We start from the raw sequence: 21,639 nt of genomic DNA, 5'->3' as shown, positions 1-21,639 counted from the left end.
TAGTTGTCATGTTTTATGTATTGTCTAAAAATGCTGGGGGGTGTGTCTTTAACTAAAGCATTGATTAAATAATCAGTGCAGAATTGATCTAAATTATGCAAGCTTCCTGTTGACATCTCTTGCTTCTATTGTATTTGTCTTTCTTTATGAGAAAAAAGAAATCAAATCATTTTTCAATTGGTTTCTCAAAATTGAGACATATAAATACTTCATAAAGAAAAAACATTCTTATATACTTTCTGTATTGACTTAAACTATTTTTATTTTAATGTGCAATTAAAACTAGGTTTTAATATCCTTTATTTATAGCTCAATATATATATAAAGCCATATCTGATTTATAAGCAGGATAAAAACAAATGTACAGAGTCAATCAATCTCAAATTGACAATATTAATTTCATATAGTGAATGGTATTGAGCTGGAATGGGATGACTGATTGCAAGGTGCTTATGGTTTGAGTGCTGTGGCTCTGGGTCCTTTGAGTTTGGCAGCATGTTCCCTGTGAGGCCTCAATTCTCTTGTCACATAGTAGTACTTGAACTTTCATAAAGCCTTTTATTATACAATTTTATTATTTAAAAAATGACATCATCTGGCTTTTAATTAATATGCAAGAGATTATAAAAAACAAATAAAGTAAATACAGTGAAATTGCATGTTTTCATATAATGCAGAATATGCTTTGCTTTATTAATTTTTAAAAATTAGCATCAAAATTAAAACACAGAATTTAAAAATTCTCATAGAAAACTCATTGACAGCCCTGAGAATATCTCCACAGACCCCAGGTTGAGAAACACAGCATTAAACAATTTATTAGACTAAGAGCAAGGAATCTGGTTTTGATTCCCTTAATGCTACTTAAAAATGTATTCTCCTTGAGCCTTTTAATGTGGTGTTTATAGCAGCCACACTGTAATTGTTTTAAAATATTAACTTTGTTTTACATTTTGCATGCTTATTATTATATATATGAATATGTAGGGCAATAATTATTATCATGGCCTTTATGTTCATTGAAGAATATTGCCATATCTAGATGACTTACATAAATTTGTATTGAATTGAATGTTCTTTATTAATAGAGCATAATAGATTCTGTACCTTTTTAAACATACATTTGGAAAAATGTATATGTTAACCACATTATGCTGGATTTTCTAGAATATCTATGTAAAGATATGTGAGTGCAAAATTGTGAAAAATGACTTCTCTAATAGTTGAATTTTATTTCATTTTAGTTCAAGTGGGTTATATTTTTAAAAAATGTGATAAAACTTGCTTCAGGACTTGGAATATTTTCTTTAGAAATGCTCTAGGAAACATACAGAAAGTAATCAACTTTGACTTGAGCTATGCTTTAAAAATTCATCTGAGAAGTCTTTAATTGGAATTTGTATGATATTTCTCCATACATCTCTGAATGGTACTTTTCTGAGTGGTGCTTGGGTTCCAATCTAGCTACCAAGCTGCTTAACACATAATATAGCTGGAATACAGTGCATTAGCAGTGACAAATAATAGTCAATATTCTCACAATACTCATAATTCAAGGGATTAAGGGAGGGAAATAAAATGAATACAAATGAAAAACTATTGGAAATATTGGTGCTAGAGGATATGTTTCAATTAGAGGAAAGTGTAGAGATAGAGACAAGTGGATTAGCTTTGAGAGGTCTTTCTGAGTATTTTAGAAAGTTACAGAGGTTGATGTATTATAGAGGAGGCAAGTGGAGGTGGTCTCTAAGAAGAAGATTTACCTGAGATGGGGTGAACAGTGGAGCGAAAGGGGGATGTCGTAGATGTAATGTCCCAAGGACAAAAGGAAGACATTGTGAGGATCAGCTGGAAACAGATGCATGAGGGAACCCTAGAGTTTGGCTTTTTCGGTAGATGGAAGGGGGGAAAGGGTCAAGATCATATGTAAATTGGGGCTTATAACTTTCAGAGTGTCTGTTTTAAATGTAGCAAAACCACATTTTCAGACAGTCTGCGTTTTTAGACACAGTATCATTTTAATCTCATAGTTTTAAACACTTCTGACTGTGTGTAGTCACTATCTAAGGTTTCCCTGATTTTGTCTCTCAGCTATCCTGGTTAGCTTCTTTACTTTAGCAACACAACTCTCTTGCCAATATCCTCACCTGTCTTACCTGTTATTGTTCCATGTCCCCTCTGGGGCGGAACTCCAGACCTGGATCAACCCAATTCTTGGTTATCTTCATTCCTTTATCTTAACTTGTTGAATCCTGCTGGAGAAAAATTACCTAACTACAAATATGGGTTTACTACAAATTCATGGTCCCTGGTATCCATTGGGGCTTCAGTGCTGTGTTTTTTGTTTTGTTTCGTTTTTTTTTCCTTTAGCATTTCCTTAATAAGTTTTGCCTTCTGTCCTCCAAAGGCTATTTTAAACTTTTGACCTTCCCATCTCCATGCCTCAAGCTTAACAGGGAACGTTGATTCAAACCCAGGAACCAACTTTGGGACTGAAATCACTTTCCAACCAGTTGCCAGAACCAAAGATCTGAACCCATTCTTCCCTTCCTCCCATTACTCCCTGCATCCATCAGTCATCAGTCCCTCTACAGTCTACACAAATTGTTTCTCAAATCATTTTTTATCCCCACTGTCACAACCCTAGATCTTGCAATACTAAATGCATTGTAAGAATAAGGAAAGTGCCTGCTTCTACAGAGGATTTAACACTTTTGAATTATTACACATTGTCCTAAGGATAAATCTAAACTTAACAGAGCTTAACAAGGCTCTGAAAAATACAGTGTGTGATGCTGAGTCTCTGTACCTTTCCAGGCCATCTCACAATCTTCTTCGCTCTGAATTCTTGCTCTATCTATTCTGAACTGCCTTTACTTTCTCAGGCAAATGCCTGATTCAAATAGCAAATTCCATGAGGATTAGGAACTTTGGCAGAAAATATCAAGTGAGTAAAAACAGGAGGAAGTCATTATTACTAGACCATTAATGCCTAGAGTGGAAAAATGTTAAAATGGGAAAAAGTGGAGCCAATCATTAATTATTTCTTCTCTATGTAATTACTTTTTATGACACATACTGTAGTCATGTCATGAGTAGATGGTAGACATCAATTACATTTTCCATTCTGTTAGACCTTGGACTTCTTGATGTAGGATTATTTTCTCTGTCAACAATGGCCTGCCTGTTAAATAGAAGTACTATTTTAAAATGAGCAAAGCGTCCTTTATAAGATGTGATAAATTTTGATGATGTACTTGTAAATCACAACATATGAATATTAAAGAAATGAAAGAACATATTCCTTACCAAATCTATGAGCACATATGCATAGAGAAATGTAGGGTTGAACTAATTTTCTTTGAAATATAGTCTGAAATCACACCAGTCTTGAAAGCACAGATTATTGAAATTGTGGTTATTTTGAGCCTGAACTAAATGGATAAAACAATTCTCCATTTCATTCTGCTTGTAAATACATAGTCTTAAAATGATGAAATATTGATTGAAACCCGCTTGTGAAGAAGATGGGAATGAGGAAAATGATTATTCTGAGTAACGATATTTATTCCTTCATTTGGAGAAAATTATTTGAGAAGAAATGTGTTAGTAAATGTTTTCTGGCTCACTGTCAGATAACTGTTTTGAACATAAGATACTACTTTATAATTTTTTTCTAAAATTTAATAAATTCCATTTAAAAATATCAACATATATTCTTCTTTGTTTTAGATAGTAATAATACATTTTACTCTTGGATATAAATGGTACACTTTTATCTTTTGGGGAAAGATTTCTCTTCTTTTAATAACATCACATCACTTCTACTTTACTGCTATTGAAAGGAATATCTCACAACTGAATGCACTTAATATGGCATCATATTTAAATGAGAATTATCTCAATGTCATATCCAATAAATAGTCACTGTCTTAAAAAGTTACATTTCTGGAAGCTTCTTATGTTAGATGAAGATATTTGCATTCCTGAAAGATTTCCTTTCAAAAAGATAGCTTTATTATTATTTCAGATCTTAAGCAATTTTAGTATAACTGATTCTTTTCACAGATATTTATTTACCTGGATGCATAGTTGGTACATGGCCAAAAGAAAAAACAATTCATTGGAGATAAGTTTTGATTTTTTTGGTGGCTCTCTGTGTGTGTACAAGTAAAGAAAAACCAAAAACGTGCATATGTGTGTGTGTACAAAATATGTGATCAACTTATATGTTTAAAAGTAAAATGCAGGTATTGTAGGTAATTATCTCTTTCTATGGGAAATTCTGAAGAACAGGTCATTCATCACCAATTTTAGTAAACTGTTTCCTCAGATATTATAATTGATTTTTAAAGTAGTTATATTTTCTGATATTGATTCAACCAGGGTTTGCCGAGTAACGTCATTGCTGCTTAATAATACGCTTTCTCTTGTCTTCTCTTTCATATAATTTTCTTTGACATGGCCCTGAGGTTGCCTCTGATTGTTAGCTTTTTACTGTAATTTGGACACCAATGCTATCTTTGTCGTACACATGGTTTTCTTTAGATGGACACACTGGCAGTTTGTGAAGCAAGTGCTAATTTACTGTATAGAACATAGTCTTTGATCGGTTTTGACTAATGTTTATATTTGTGTCATGGGCTTTTGGTCATGAAATTATACTAACTCACAGACTGTTTTTTTTTCCTTTATGGTTTATTACAGGATATTGAATATAGTTCCCTGTTCTATACAATAGGACCTTGTTGTTTATCCATTCTATATATAATAGTTTGTATCTGCTAGTCCCAAACTCCCAATCCATCCCTCCCCCACCCTGCCCCCACAGTCTGCTTTCTATGTCTGTGAGTCAGTTTCTGTTTTATAGATAGGTTCATTTGTGTCATATTTTAGATTCCACATATAAGTGACATCATATGGTATTTGTCTTTCTTCACAGACTGCTTTTGAATGAGGATTTCCCAGAATGAGTACATAAAAATTTTATTGAAATTTTTTTCATTATTTATGCTTACGTTTTTATTTTACCATTCTAAAATTTAAAGTTTTTACTTGTATCTAGACCAAATATATATGTGTTATATATAAACCAAATATATGTGTATACCGTTTTCCATTACATAAATATCTATTGTTGCATTTTTTTATTTTATCATTACTATTTATGTATGATATTTTTTCCTGGACTGTGAATTTCTTTGCCTTAAGGAACATGTCTTCTTCCTTTTTTGCATGTGCAGACTTGACCTCAGTATAGAACACATAGCAGATACTATATAACTTGAATCAATGGCAGGATACTTAGGTATTAAAGTAACTTTAAACTAGTACCAAAATATAATTAGTTCATGTAATTAGTAACTAGTGGGAAAAAGCAAACGCTGTTGTTCTAAATGAATATGTATATATACATGTGTTTAGTTTCTTCAGGCCTTGTTCTCAGCTCAGTTATCCTCATGTTAGAGGAGTATCATGGCCTGACCATGATTATACGGGTTGTGTGTTACCCTTGACATCAGAAAGAAGACCAATTTTAGTGATTTGTGCCTGTATAAGACTATTAAATTGTTGATAAATTAAGATAGTTGTAAGAAGGTGCAAAAATTAATGTAGATTGGGTGAATGGCACATGATTTAATTTTTTCTTCAGTTGAAACTGTAGGTTATACGAAATAACGTGTTAAAATATTTTCCTCTTGGATAATAATAGAAATTATAAATCTATACTCAGAATATAACATTGAATAAGAATATAACATTGAATAAAAATAATATCTATCTTCCTCCTGTTTGATAATTTTCCATCAGAAAGCCAGTGAAAATAAGGTGAACCCTGAAATAGCCATAATCAAATTGTCCTTTGTGTTGATTTCAGAGAAGTTTATTTGAGTGATTATGAACTCTTAGGTGACTGAGATTTCTAGATTTTTCCTCTAATTGCTCGCTGTTACTTACACTTATCTTCAAAATGATTATTTTTGCATCTCAGTGAGACTATTACGTATTCTTTTCTGGGGTTTCCAAATTAACAAACACTAGATATAGTTATTAATGAGGAATATTTTTAATGAAACATTCTCAAATATTTTCATGTTAAATCAGTTCCATTTTCCTGTGAGCTAATATTTTATTTTTCATAAGCTTATTTATTAGAAGTCTTACCTGAATCATATTTCACCATTCATTTTCATTTTTATAAAAATATATTAAATATGTGTATTTTAAAATTTACAAGTAACAATGGAAAATTTTACTGGAGTGACAGTTACCCCCAGAAAGTACTAAAAAAGATATTTTTCTCTGTTGATCATATAAAACTTTTGTCTTCAGAGCAACTCTGGTGTGGTTAGTATGGTATCTGAACATTGAGGAGTAGCCGCAAGAAGGGAGGTTAACTGCAAGGCCAAATGTGCACCATCTAGTGGTGATACAGACATAGTGCAGCTTAATGTGACAGAAGATTGTCTTCAAGGCAGATGGTTAACAACTCAGACACCTGCAGGAACCAGGCAGATAATATAAATGGGAGAAATGGGTGAGAGAAAAGTCAATTATCCGTATATATCACATCTCTATGGTTATGGAACTATGGTGTAAGCAGATTACAAAATAAACAGGATGTAGAAGAATATATTTTAAACTCAGAAGGGAAGAAAAATGCAAGCTCTGTTACAAATAGACCCAGCGAATGGCAGGTTCATGGAAAACCTAACAGCTGATCATCGGGTTCAAAAGATTGTTGTCATTCAAGAACACAGACCCACTGTGGCTAGACCTTCAAGTTTTTCAAGAGAACCTGGAAATCTGAATTAGCATATGAAATCTTCTAATTTTAATGTTGGCTCATTCCCCCCCCCCCCCCGTATGACGTGACCCCACCTTAAATACATCTTGGGGCTACATTTAGCCATTGTGAGATCTTTCTTTTAAAAGAAGTCTTGAATTTATTGATTTCATTTCTTTCAGAGGACAGAAAAAATTGGGACACCTTCCAGCAATGTTGTGAAGTGAGACTGGATTATAAAGTTGCTGAATCATTGCTAGATTAGGTTTTGGTTAAGAATTCTTTTTATTCAACACTATTTAAGATGCCAAGGCTATAGCTGTAAATAGGACAAACTCTTTTTGCTGGTCTCACCCAGTGCTGTACCTTAAATGGGACACCCAGGAATGCGATCCCAGGGCATGGTCACTTTCTGCAGGGCTTACACTGAGATATTTGGATATAACACTTAGTGTTTATCTTGGTTCTTGAGCTGCATACAGTAGAATTTAAGTTCATGATTGTTATTACTTTGATTTATCTTTCTTGTAACTTTCTACTGGGCAACTTGGGTTCTTAAAAAAATAGCACTAAATTAAAGTTTGCAATATAGGGTGGGATAAAACACTGAGATAGTTGTTTGTTACTTTCTGTCTTTCCCCAGAGCCCTTAACCTTGACCACCTCTTTCCCCTTCTGCACAGAGGAAGTGAATAGAGAGAAAAAGGGGAAGAATGATCAGGATTCAGAATCTTTTGAACTTGTTCAAAAAGTAGGAGAGGCAGAGTGAAATGAAAGGAACCTCAAATAGTGGTGTGGCCTAATTCCTTCTCCCAGGCCTCCTCTGTTCACTATCTTGAACAGTCACATTCAAAGGCAAGCTGTAGTCCTTCCATTTGCCCAGCAGATCTCTTCTGGCCCTTTAGCTCTGTAATCTGATCTGTGACCACTTTCTCACTTATTCTTTCTGTTTCAGCTCCCCTGGTCTCATCTGTATTCCTCAGTCCCATCACATATGATCCCCCTTATGCCACTGTACTGGTGTCCTTTCTGCCTGAAATAGTATACTCACAGATATCCACTTATTCTCGACCTCCTATGTGTCGTTGCTAAAATGTCGCTCTCTTAGGTCCATCCTTTTTTTTTTTTTTTTGTGACATGCAGGATATTAGTTCCTTGTCCAGGGATTGAACCTGTGCCCCCTGCAGTGGAAGCGTGGAGTCTTAACCATTGGACTGCCAGGAAAGTCCCTCTTGGGTCTATCCTGATCAGCCATTGAGAATGACATCCCCTGCACTCCCAATCTACTCTATGTTGCTCTACCCCCCCCATCAAATAGGACTCAATACCTTTTAACATAATACACAATTATTACATTTATTGCATCGTGTCTACTAAAATGTAAGTACTCTGAGAATATAGATCTTTGTCTTGTTTGTTTACTGATGTATCAGAAAACTGTGTGTGATGTGTAGGAACTCGATATATATTTTTTAAATAAAAGAATGTTGAACTTCTTATTCACTTAGATCTGGCCTACTTCCCACAGCCTGCTGTAATTGCCCATGGAAATGTTTCTTGCAACAGATTTTATCATGTGTAGGCTTATGATCCGTTTTGTCTTTATTACTAAAAATTACAAAAACATGTTAAGAGGGAAGAGACATTTGTATGTTTGGTTCCCCAAATGCATGTTAAAAGTAAAAAGAAGTTTGAATGAATGCTCTCGATATAGAGGGCTGTTGCTTTGTATAGATAATTAGTATAAAAAAACTAAAGAAAAAATAATTGGTTTAGGGCAACAGAAAGAGCAAAGACTATGAGATCAAAAGGCCTGTGATGGATCCTGGTTAGACCATTTATTAGCTCACTGACCTCAGATTAGCTGTTTATTATCTCTGAGCCTCAGTCACTTTATCGTTAAAGTAGGAATAATAAAAAAATAATAAAAATAGAATCGGTCTTATTTACCTTATAAGTATATGATTGTATGTTTTCCTTCTTAATCCATACTTGTTTCCATACCTGTTTTCAACAGTTAACCCAACATATAACTCAATTTGTAATTATTTTATTTTTCTGCTCACTTGACAGATTCACCCATTAGCATCAAAGTTCCACAGGGACAAGTCTGTGTCTTTGTTTTTTCAGGGTTGGGTTCACAACCCTAAACACAGTGTCTGGCACATGGTAGTTGCTCAGTAAAAATGTTGTTAAATGAATAAATAAGCAAATTTAAGCCATGAAATTCATATGGCATAATAATAGTAAGTTGGCTTGTAGTTGATTATTATAAGCCAGATGTCTGTTATTATTGTCAGCATCTAATCCCTTATCATCATCATCAAATATGCATAACTCGGGCTTCTGTAATCTGCTACCAAGAGGGTGATCATCTCCTTGCGTTCCTGCTGTAACTTAGAAGTTTAGTGAATTAACACAGAGAACATGTTGCTGATCTGACGATGTTGTTACAGGTCTCTAAGCTGGCTGGTGTGTTCGTCAAGCATGGTGTTGAGAAGGGTGACACAGTGGTTATCTACATGCCCATGATCCCGCAGGCGATGTACACCATGCTGGCGTGTGCGAGGATAGGAGCCATCCATAGTCTCATATTTGGGGGATTTGCATCCAAAGAACTAAGCACTCGCATTGATCATGCAAAGGTAAGCGCTTTATTTGGAGAAATCAAGTAGTAGCTACAGATAGTGCAGCTGTTTTTATCTGTGGATGAACCATGCAGGAGTGATCTGTACTTATTAGATCCTCCTATCAAATGAGATAAAGTTTACTTTTTATTTGGCATACACTATTACCAAATTAACACGATACACTGTTAATCACAATTTTATTTTCGAGTCAGTCCTATGTGAAAGACATCTTTCTAGATACTGTGAGGAATATGAATAAGATAAGGTGTAAGCCTTTCAAGTTAACTTGCTATATATTTGGGTGTATAAGACAACTAAGAAAAATAATAACTAGTTTACTCATTCAACACATGTTTATTAAGCTTCCACTCTGTGTCTGGTACTGTCCTTGGAACTGGTTAATAAATGAAACTTATTAAATGGGTGGGACACATGACTAGTTTTATAATCTATATGTTTCCAGGAATGGTGGTATAGCGCAGTGGTTAAGAGGGGGTGTCAGGGATGGTTGAAATTATACATTTAGATGCGGTACTAAAATCACAGACTTGAAAGGCTGCTGTGAAATGTCGTTGAGATATTGAATTTAAAACACTAAACACAGTGCCTGGCATATAGTACTCATTAAAACCAGTTAACTGTTATTGTTGTATGAATTTAGAGCGAGGATCAGCAAACTTTTTTCTGTAAGTTACCAAATAGTAAATATTTTAAGCGTAGCGGGTGACATGGTTTCTGTTGCAGCTACTCAGCTGTGCTGTTGTAGCACAAAAGCAGCCTTAGAGACACAGCAGAAATGAAGGACATGGCAGTGTCCCAACAGCACTTTACAGAATGTAATTTGGTCAGGGTTTGGCTCTGAATCATAGTTTGCAGACCCCTGATTTAGAGGTGGCAATGGTATCTTTTATTTGGGGTGGTTGAAGAAGGCTTCCTGAAGGAGGTAAGATTTCAGTTGTATCTTGGCTAAGATTTTGCTAGTAGAAGAGAATGACGCAGTGGGATCCAAAAAGTGAGAAAAAGAATGAGTCTAGCATTAGAGGCAGGAAAGGGTAAAATTCATTTGAAGGACAGCAAATAGACCAGTGTGATTGAAGAGGGAGAGAAGGTGAGCTTGCAAAGGCAGTTATTGTCTAAATTGCATCCTGTAGACACTGACTGGTCAGATTTTTGAGCAGGTGACTGTCATGTTTTAAGCAATGTTAAGAGGAGGCGTGTCTTGCAATATGATGTGAGTGGGAGAGAGGCTAGAATGAGAACCTTAGGTAAGTGGTCTCTCTGTGAATCAGTGGCCAGTGGGCAATGTGCGGGAGAGTAACAGCAGTGGGAAGATCAAAGGAGGAAGGTTGTTATGGGGGTAGGAGATGACTGACCTTTAGAGTTTTACAAGCCCAGGAAGAGACATTCTTAACAAAAAAGGGAACTAATACATATTGAGGGTCCCCAGAGTGCTAGGCGTGAAGTGAGGTTTTGCATATCTGACTTCAATCTGGGAATAGATCAGTTATTAGAACTAGAAATCTGGTATGCACACTAACTGGCTGGATTCTTTTTCTCTCTCTCTCTCTCTCTTTTTTTTTTTTTAATAATTTTTAAAATTTATTTTTGGCTGCATTGGGTCTTTTGTTGCTGCACGGGCTTTCTCTAGTTGCCGCGAGTGGGGCCTATTCTTTGTTGTGGTGCACGGCCTTCTCATTGTGGTGGCTTCTCTTGTTGTGGAGCACTGGCTCTAGGCATGCGGGCTCAGTAGTTGTGGTACATGGACCCTAGAGCCATGTGGGCTTCAGCAGTTGTAGCACACAGGCTTCGTTGCTCCGCGGCATATGTGGATCTTCCTGGAGCAGGGATTGAACCCGTGTCCCCTGCATTGGGAGGTGGATTCTCAACCTCTGCACCACCCAGGAAGTCCTTTTTCTCTCTTTTTAAAAACATGTTGAGTTTTGAAGGGAAGGAAATCTTATGAAGGGAAATCTAAGGGGAAATATCAGTCACTGATCTGCAAGTCAGTGGGCAGTTGGAGACGTCTCTGAGGAAGCTACAGACTCCAGCTTTTTAGCTACAGAAATCATGAACTCCATTTGGGCAAAGGTATGAGATATATTCTTTTTTAAAAGATTTTATATGATGGGGGAAAATAAATATATACATATATAATAAGAGTTTATAAAACATGCTGTATCACTGGAGTTTTCATTCATAAGACACACACACACACACACACACACACACACACACACACACACACACACCTCCCCAAACCTTGTTATGGAGTTTAGGCAGTAAGTGCATATTCTTATGGGCAGGACCATTGAGCAGGTTAAATTAACAGTGAGGAGATACAGAGATAGAGGTACATACGTAAGATATTTGGATAGCATTAATAATTGAAACCAGGGATTACTTTGATGTCATGATTTTCAACTAAACAGGCTGAAGAAAAAGTTTTAACAGATGAGAAGAATGTGTTCCACTTGAGATGGATTAAAACCTCCAATAAAAGGCTGTTAATAGAAATGTGACAGGGATTATTTTCTAGAGGAAGAATCTAATTTTGACTTTATTAAATTATTCAACTTTTGATATATTCTATATGTTTTTAATTTGATGTGTAACTTTCATTTATTCAGAATTCTGATCTTAGGGAAAGTTATCTAGAGTTATTTTTATACATATTTCAGATATTAAAATGTGAACTATATTCAAATGTCTGACCTTTAAAAATATAATAAAAGGATACAAGATTTACTTTTTCATTTCTTTCCTTTTTTTTTGCTTTTAAAAGGCAGCTTGAAATAGTGGAAAGAGGAAGGTTTTGAAATCAGAACTGGCCCTCTTTCTGATTCTACCGCTTATAACCTGGGGCAAGCTATGCAACTGTCCTGAGCCTCAGCTCCATAAATATTAAATGATATTAAAAACCAGAAAGTGCTATATACGCATGTATTTGACATAATATAAACCTTCCCTAGATGAAATGTATTGTAACCAAAACTCAAAATTCAGGAGTAGATGCACTATCTTGGATTGATTATCTGTCTCCTGAGTAATTTATTCAATATTATCTGCCTCCTTTGCTTTGGATTTCTCCATGAAGAAACACTGTACTTAAAAGAACAAAGACATTTGTTTTGCAAATTAATGAGGATTTTGGTTCAGTGCCACAAATATTTATTGAGAGCTTATGGTATGGCAAGCACTGTACCAGGCATAGGAGACAGAGAGGTAATGGGGTCCAAATTTGGCCTTGGAGAGCTTCCTGTGCAGAGGTGGGGATGAAGGAACACTTTGACTATAGTTGGATATCTGAGGCCTGCCCAGAGTTTACCAAGGAAGGGAGATTGATCCTAAGTCTTTTGGCTACACCTCTGCATATCTTGAAGAATGACTAGCAAGTCGTCAGGTAAAGAATAGTGCCAAGTATGTCTTAATGACAAGGGTACGTTCAGGCTTTTTGGGCCTGAAACCTAAATGAGGGCCTGTTTAAGAAAAATATGACAAAATTACAATATAAAATTTGGTGAAAATGAGTATGTATTTGGAATGAGAAAAAAATCATAAGTAATTATTAGAGATTCAGGTCTCTTCCTTCTGAGGGCTCTTTAGGTGTTTAAGCAGAGATGCTTACATAAAAAAACCTTAGAAATGCTTCCTAATAGCAGTCAGGCAGGGTCTCCCCACCTAAGAAGTGCTACAACTTCAGCAATAACCAGCTGTTATGTGGACCTCTGCAAGTGAAAGGGCCCTAGTTTTCCATTTCACTGGTTCATGGCAAATTTACATCTACATGACTTAATAAATTCTTTGGAAATATTTTTTTAACAGCTCATGTTTATTAGCCAAAAGCATTATTGAGTGTTGAATTCTGAACAGGTAAGTGAGATTTATGTGGAAGTGGTTAGAGCTATAACATTTAAAAATAGTTTGTTGGTTTTCAGGCCATTTATTCAATAGAGAACAGAATCACTCAAACTTTTCTGTAAAAATGTTAAATTGTCAGCCTGCACCTGAAATATTGTGGTTATCTTAATTAGGATGGTTAAGCCTTCTCATTTATTTATTTACTTATTTTTCATTGTAGCCCAAGGTGGTTGTTACAGCATCGTGTGGTATTGAACCTGGAAGGAAGGTGGAATACGTACCACTTCTAGAAGAAGCACTGAAAATAGGACGACACAAGCCACATAAAATTCTCATTTATAATCGTCCAAATATGGTAATCTGAATATTGAATCTCGTCCTTGCTTATGGTGATGTGCTAAGGATGACCCTTTTTGACCATTTGAAAGGAACGCTTGATTTATAAACTGTTTAATATATAGTACTTCATGAATGTCACTATTTTTGGCAAAAAAGAATATTTTCTGTCTTTATAAAAAACTAGCTTAGGACTTCCTAGGTGGCACAGTGGTTAAGAATCAGCCTGCCAATGCAGGGGACACGGGTTCGAGCCCTGCTCTGGGAAGATTCCACATGCCACAGAGCAACTAAGCCTGTGCACCACAACTATTGAGCCTGTGCTCTAGAGCCCGTGAGCCACAACTACTGAGCCCGTGTGCGGCAACTATTGAAGCCCATGCACCTAGAGCCCATGCTCCACAACAAGAGAAGCCACTACAATGAGGAGCCCGCGCACCACAGTGAAGAGTAGCCCCCACTCACAGCAACTAGAGAAAGCCTGTGTGCAGCAACAAAGACCCAGCACAGCCAATAAATAAATTAAATAAATAAATAAATAAATAAATAAATAAAAATTAGCTTAAAACGAAAAGACTGAAACATAGGAATGTCTGTAATATTAATGAATTGGAATCAATGTATAGTCTAGCGTGGTGTCCTTTATTAATTTACTTTATAACTATAATAATAATACAATTGACCCAATACAGGGGTTAGGGACTGCCCCCCTGGGGCAGTTGAAAATCTGCTTATAACTTTTAATGCCCCCATAAACTTACCTAACAGCCTATTGTTGACTGGAAGCCTTACCTATAACATAACCAGTCAATTAGCATGTTGTACGTATTATATACTATATTCTTACAATGAAGTAAACTAGAGAAAAGAAAATGTTATTAAGAAAGTCGTACGGAGGAGTAGGTAGATTTACAGTACTCTACTGTGTTTATTCATACCATAAGTTTACGTCATCTGTTTACAAGGTGAATTGTCTATTAGTACCTGCATCAATATTAGCTTATATGATACAAAACACTACAGGTGTTCTATGTATTATAATACTAAACATCAAAAATGGAAAGATAATGTGAAAAAGAAACTCATGTTTATTTACAGGTATAATGATTCATTGATAAAGAAGAAGCAGTGACATGACTGCTTCATGGTAGCCCAGCCTGTATACTAATGAGTGAACAATTATACAGTTTTATGGCATATGGCATTACAGTCATATTCATACTACAGTATTAGAAACATTGTTAAATTTTTTTAAAAAATCACTTACCTGTGATGATAGGCTGATACCCAGTTCCTCCAGTTACCAGAGAAAGAGGCATACTGTATAGTAATGTAATTCTTTGAAAGCAAAGTTATAAAACAGTAAGAAAACTAACACATTATTAATTTTATATTAAATATCACTTACCTTGTGCCTAGGTAAGGATAAACTAATATCTACATATACGTATTCATGGCATAACTTTTTCTTAATTTTTTCAATATTTCTAAGTAATGTAGTTCACTCTCAAGTTTTTCAAATTGCTGCAAAACTCCAAAACATTTTCCAGTATATTAATTGAAAAAAACCCTCATGTAAGTGGACCCTTGCTGTTCAAACCCGTGTTGTTCAAGGGTCAGCTGTACTAAGAAACACTTACTGGCGGCTCACCGTATGGTTTTTAAGACACTCTATTCATGGATAATTTAAAAAATCTTCCTGATTTGTTTATGAGCTAGGCATTATTCCTGTTTTAAAGAAGAGGAATCCAAGAGAAAGAGAGATAAAGTAATGTGTCCAGCTGTTGTCAGGGCCGTGATCTGAATGCATGTAGTCTGACTGTATACTTCATCTCTCAGCTACCTAGTCTTGTGGTGAGATGTGATTAATTTGCATTTAAAATGTCTTTTAAAGACTTTAGAAAAAGTAATTGGAAATAAAAACTATGTTCAGGAAAATAAAATATGAATATTCTAAACAGTTAAAGTATTCTGTGATCTGTAAAGGAAGAAAAAAGAGTAAATCCATCACTGACTCTATTTTACAATGCTTTTTTCTAGTAAATTTGCCCTAATGATCACCTCATTTCTACATCCAAGCTAAGTCTCCAGTTATTTATAGTGGGACCAACTTGGGTTTCTAGCAGATTAAAGTTTTTTGCGGAAGGAAAATTGCAAGTGTGCAAAGAATCATGTATAATTTTGTAGAATTCTTGAGAGGTTATCTGTGGGAAATGCTCAAATGGCAAGAGATACGAACAGAGAGCATGAAAGCTCTCTCGCTTTGATTACCACCTAGCATTTCCCATCACCACATTAAAATCCTGTGTAGTTTTAGCAGTCTGTGGTTCATGACCTGTTGCATTCAGTGATTTTAATGTTTTTACTGTTTCGGAGAATTTTAAGTTTCTTTCAGATGACCTCCATGTTTTTTTAAAAAGGCTTGTTGCTGTTTGGTCAGGGAATGCAAAGTCAGTCATAAAGAAGGCTTTGGGTAAGAGAAAGGTAGAGGAAGGGTAGGAACACACACACAAGTGTTTAATGTGTGCGTGTGTGCTGTTCACACGTGTGAGGCCATGTAGAATTTACAAAGAACTTAATGCTAAGCCCAAAGTACTTTCAGATACTCCTTATTTAATTCTTACGTTCTTATAAAACAATAAAGTGGATGTTATTACTGGCCCTATTTTACGGATGAAGAAACTGAGTCACAAACCGGTCATAGCCCAAAGTCACAGCTAATAAATGGTGGAGCCAGGATTTCAACTCAGTAACTTTTAACTAACAAGATATATGCTATTTTCTTTTACTTCATAAATACACTGGATACGAATATGAATATTTCCTATTCAGATTTTTCTCAAGCAAATATCTTTTTCCTCTTTATGATTAATTTTTGTGCACCATCTCTATTCAGCATTATTCACATCTTAATACAATATTATGCACATTGTAGGTGCTCAAATTTTATTTTAATTTTTGAGATATAGTTTACATAAATAAAATGGAAAGAGTACAGTTTGATGCATCTTCAAAATTGCATGCACTTGTGTAACTACCATCCAAATCAAGATACAGAATTTTTCCACACTTCCTTTTTCCAGTCAACCATTCCCCATCCCCAGAGGCAAATGCTTTCTGATTTCTATTGTCATAGATTATATTTGTTCATTCCCAGCCTTCATATAAATAGAAGCATAGCATGTATACTCTTTTATGTCTACCTTCTTTTATTCAATATAATGTTCTTGAGATGAACTCTTTGTGTGGCATGTAACAGTAGCTTACTGTTTTTTTTACTATTGAGTAGTATTTCGTAGCATAAATATATTAAAAATAATTTTCCCATTCTTCTATTTGTGGATATTTAGGTTATTTCCACTTTGGAATTATTGTGACTAAGATTACTATGAACATTCTTCTACAAGTCTGTCCCTGGACCTGTGTTTTCATTTCTCTTGTGTAAATACCTCGGGGTAGAATTACTGACTCATATAGTAGATATATATTTGACTTTATAAAGAACTAGTGAAAAATTTTACGAAGTGAACATGTCATTTTACTGTTCCACCAGAAAATTACAAGAGTTCCAGTTGCTTATCTTCATAATCATTTGGTATTTTATAAAAATCTACTTTGATGTATAAGCATATAATCTTGCCTGTACTTTTTGTTGCATGGTGTAATTTTTCCCATCCCTTTCTTTTTAACCAGTAATGTGTTTATATTTAAAATTTTTTTTCTCTTATAGATAACATATTTTGGGGCCTAATTTTTTTTTTATCCAATCTTAACATCTTTGCCTTTTAAATAAGTATTTTGTCTATTTACATGAAATTTAAAAAAGAAAAGAAGGTGGTAGGCTTCTCTTTCCTCTTAATAGGTAGAGGTCCACTTTCCCTTTCCCCTTCCCATAACTAGTTTCCTTTCTCTCCCTCTTTCTTATTCTTGAGACCTTTTGCTCTGTTTTGACTTTCCTTGTTTTAGTTGAATGTCTCTTGTCCTTCATATCTGACCTGCTGTTGAGGCAGTAATTAAGCCCAGTGGGTTGGCTTTGCTTTGAGTTTAGAGAGACACAAATTATGAGGCTCGGTGATGCATCTCATTAACCAGGATTGCATCTTGTCCAGAGGAGATAAAAAACCTGGCTGCCACTCTTAAGCCTCAGGCAAGCAATGAGGACTCAACTGGCAGGTCACATTGGTCACCCCTGGTGGTCCCCCAGGATTGCCTTTTAAGAATGCTAACAACTAGCAAGGACATGTCTGTAGAAGTAAATGCGTGTTTGTAAAGCCTAATGTTGATTTTTCCCCTCTCTTCCTTTCATCAGATCTTTATGCATGCCTGTGTTTCTTAGCCTGAAGAATAACCATTCACTCAAGTCCTCATTTCATTTGATCTGCAATTATTCTTGTGATTACTCAATTGACATTTTTCATTACATAGTGTGATGATTTTTTATAGGTCTATAATTGTGATGGCAAGAGCTTGATAATTTGAAATTAGTTGTGTTTATCTGATGCATGAAAGCAAATGGAAATATACAATTTGGTCACAGCTAACTGTTTTTATTTATCTAAATGGCACACCCAGGGTGAGGCTAGGGAAACCAGTTGGGCCTGAAACTTCCCCTTCGTGAAGGTCAATTCAGATGGTTGTCTCTCAATGTGCTTATTCATATAGGTATCGTATTTGTGATACTATATTGAAGTGTTAATTTGTAAATGTACCCATTTAAATATATGACCATTTTTTTTTACAACCCTGGTCAATACATTAAGGAACCAGAAAAGTGGAAATGGCCTGGCTTTTAAAAATCTGTCTGAGGCTCTGGACTTAGTTCAGGGATCACCTTGATAAAGTGAATGGTTACATGTACTCTCTAGGTGGTGAACTTACTTTCACTGAGGAATGTGTAGTCTTGCCTTGTGCCTAATAACACGTTCACCACCTATAACCTTCCTGGTGTGTTATCTTGAGCTTAGTCAACATTTCAGAAGATAACTAGATATGTACTGGAGCATAACTCAAATTAAATAGCTATAACTCCCCACTAGAATAATTACAAGAGTAATTTTTCCATAAGTGACTTCCTTCTACTTCACCTATCTGGCTTATTTCATTGGCACCATTTTTAAAGAGGTCTAACTTAAGATGTGTCTGTCCAATTCATGGTTCTATTATCATAAAGTTTATATAATACAGAACTTGGTTCTAGGGACAAAAAATAAACATTTCTACCGTATTAGTCAATAATGTAGATGGAGGAAAACTTGGATAGCTTTTTATGTATGTCTCATACTCTCATTAATTTCAAATCTGATTTTTGTTCTTGAAAAAACAAAAGTAGATTACTCTTCCAGTCCTGAAAGTGATTTAATATTCTCTCATTTGGAAAAATGGCCATGGTATTACTCTTAAATGATCCTTGTATAAAGAGAAATTTTAGTGGGTTAGTTGAGATTTCATTGTGAAGACAGTAGTTCCAAAGTAAAAGAAATAGGTTATGAAAAATAGAACTTAGATCCATCCATGTCTCTACAAATGACCCAATTTGTCCCTTTTTATGGCTGAATAATATTCCATTGTATATGTGTACCACATCTTCTTTATCCATTCATCTGTTGATGGACATTTAAGTTGCTTCTGTGTGCTGGCTATTGTAAATAGTGCTGCAGTGAACATTGGGGTGCATGGATGGACCTAGAGTCTGTCATACAGAGTGAAGTAAATCAGAAAGAGAAAAACAAATATATATTAATGCATATATGTGGAATCTAGAAAAATGATACAGATGAAGCTATTTGCAGGGCAGGAACAGACGCAGATGTAGAGTACAGAAGTGTGGACATGGGGGGAAGGGGGTGGGATGAATTGGGAGATGGGAATTGACATGTATACACTACCATGTGTAAAACAGATAGCTAGTGGGAACGTATTGTATAGCACAGGGAGCTCAGCTCGGTGCTCTCTGGTGACCTACAGGTGGGTGGGATGGAGGTCCAAGAGGGAGGGGATATATGTATACATACAGCTGATTCACTTCTTTGTACAGCAGAAACTAATACAACATTGTAAAGCAATTATAACCCAATTAAAAATAAAAATAAAGTGTGTGTTTCAGGTTAAAAAGAAAATAGAAGTTAGTTTATAAAGGTATTAGTGTACATACATTTATAGAAACATGAACCTCTGTTAGTTAAGCTCTGACTGTTGATGAGATCATGCCTGCATCACATTGAATTTCTTAAGGATATCTCTAGGTTTGAATAAAACATTTTCTGTTGTAAGTTCAGTTGAAGCCAACATCAAACTGTTGAATTTTTTTATAAACATTTATCTTAACTCGTGACCCTGAGATATTGAGTCATAAGTCTGATATTTAGTGCTACATAGGCCTGGATTTCAGTCAGACGCTCAGACTAATATAGATGTAGCTACTCTACAGTGTTCTCCTGATTCACTCTTCTTTGTTCAGCGCATATTCCTATATTTTTACTTTGCAGGAGCCGGTTCCTTTGGCTGCAGGTCGTGACCTTGATTGGGATGAAGAGATGGCAAAAGCACAGTCACATGATTGTGTTCCTGTTCTTTCTGAACATCCACTGTATATTCTTTACACATCTGGAACAACAGGGTTGCCAAAGGTATGCGCTCTCTTAGGGATAATTATAGTGGCAGATTTTTTTTCACTGTGAATATTTGACTACTGACTGAAAGTACTTTGTATCTTAAAGAAATATTGTGTCTAAGTATATAAAAATATTCATTATATTTAACGTCAAATGCTTTGTCCTTATTTCTTTCAAAATCTTCACGAATATCAGCAATATTCATTTGCTTTAATAAGCTATTAAAATTACTGTATATTTGATTGAATATCAGTTGGTTTAATAGCATTTTATAAAAGATTTCAAATGAAATATTTTTATTTTTTAAATTGAGGTATAACTTTCATACAATATGAAATTGATTTTTGATTTAGAGGAATTCAATTTATCGTTATAAATGCAACTTTGAGAATTGGCCGAGACAGTTTGAACAACAGGCAGTTTATCCAGAGTATTGAACTATTTGATTTGCAGCACTGAAGACACTCAAGGATTTTTAAGTCTTTTCACCCTGAAAAGTGTTTTCACAAAACGAAGTCAAAAGTGTCAATATTCCTGAATGTGTCAGATACCAAACAAATAGCACTTTTGCCTGGTATCTCCAAATAATAATCTTTCTTCATATAACTTCATAAAGACCTGTGATATCATCTTCCTATTCATCTTTATTAAGGAGTTCAATATTCATTGCATCATAGAATGTTAGTGGGCAAAGGGACTTTCATAGTCACTCGAATCCTATAGGTCATTGGCCTCTGTATTAGTATTGGATCTCTGTAGCATCAGAATTCTGAAGAATAACCTGTTAATATTCTTAAAGTATTGATTCTGTTAGTTTAGATTTAAATAAAGGAAAATTAAGGCAAGATGTTTTATATAAAATTCTCTTGCTTGTGAGAAAGAAAACATTTGGTAGAGGGATATAGTCTCTCTGGGTACAGAGACCATGTTTTATTTCATTTTGGTCTACCATTGTGTTTTGTATGCAGTTGGTACTCAAATTTTTGTTGAGTGCATAAATAAATTAATGCATATACATAAAGATATTTGTGTTGTAGAATCAAAGCCCTATGATTTTTTAAGAACGCTGGTCATCTGAAAAGTAAATATTTCTTATATTGCAGACTCTAAGATTTGTTTGTTTAAGCAGTCCAAATGGTCCACTGGATGCAATCCTTACCCTCCACTTTTTGCAATTCTGCATTATGCACCAGACACATAATGTCCAAATGAACATTTGGCCGTAAAATAAAAGGGGACTCAGCAAGTCATAATCATGTAAAAGTATCAACGTGAGATGAAACCACTGACCCTGAAAACACAGTATAACCTAACCAAATAAAAAGAATCACTTTAGCTCCTTAAAAGCCTGGAGGAATCTTATAAAAACTTTTGTGCCACCTGGAGACTTTAAATCCCTGGAATTCACTGTGGCCTGG

General features: G+C 35.1%; 1 protein-coding gene across 5 annotated transcripts in view; it reads left to right on the top strand.

Annotated features, from left to right (window-relative positions):
- ACSS3 (acyl-CoA synthetase short chain family member 3) overlaps window positions 1-21,639 on the top strand; it is a 138,564-nt gene that overhangs the window by 36,155 nt on the left and 80,770 nt on the right. For all 5 annotated transcript variants that reach the window (XM_057743125.1, XM_057743124.1, XM_057743126.1 and 2 more), the window contains 3 exons: window positions 9,243-9,431; window positions 13,495-13,629; window positions 20,096-20,236. In XM_057743125.1, coding sequence (XP_057599108.1) covers window positions 9,243-9,431; window positions 13,495-13,629; window positions 20,096-20,236 — 465 coding nt within the window. The remainder of the gene's footprint in view (window positions 1-9,242; window positions 9,432-13,494; window positions 13,630-20,095; window positions 20,237-21,639) is intronic.

This window comes from Hippopotamus amphibius, chromosome 7 (genome assembly GCF_030028045.1).
Source record: "Hippopotamus amphibius kiboko isolate mHipAmp2 chromosome 7, mHipAmp2.hap2, whole genome shotgun sequence".
Taxonomy (NCBI): domain Eukaryota; kingdom Metazoa; phylum Chordata; class Mammalia; order Artiodactyla; family Hippopotamidae; genus Hippopotamus; species Hippopotamus amphibius.
The sequence above is the reverse complement of the archived record's forward strand: the minus strand, read 5'-3'. Positions and strand labels throughout refer to the sequence as shown.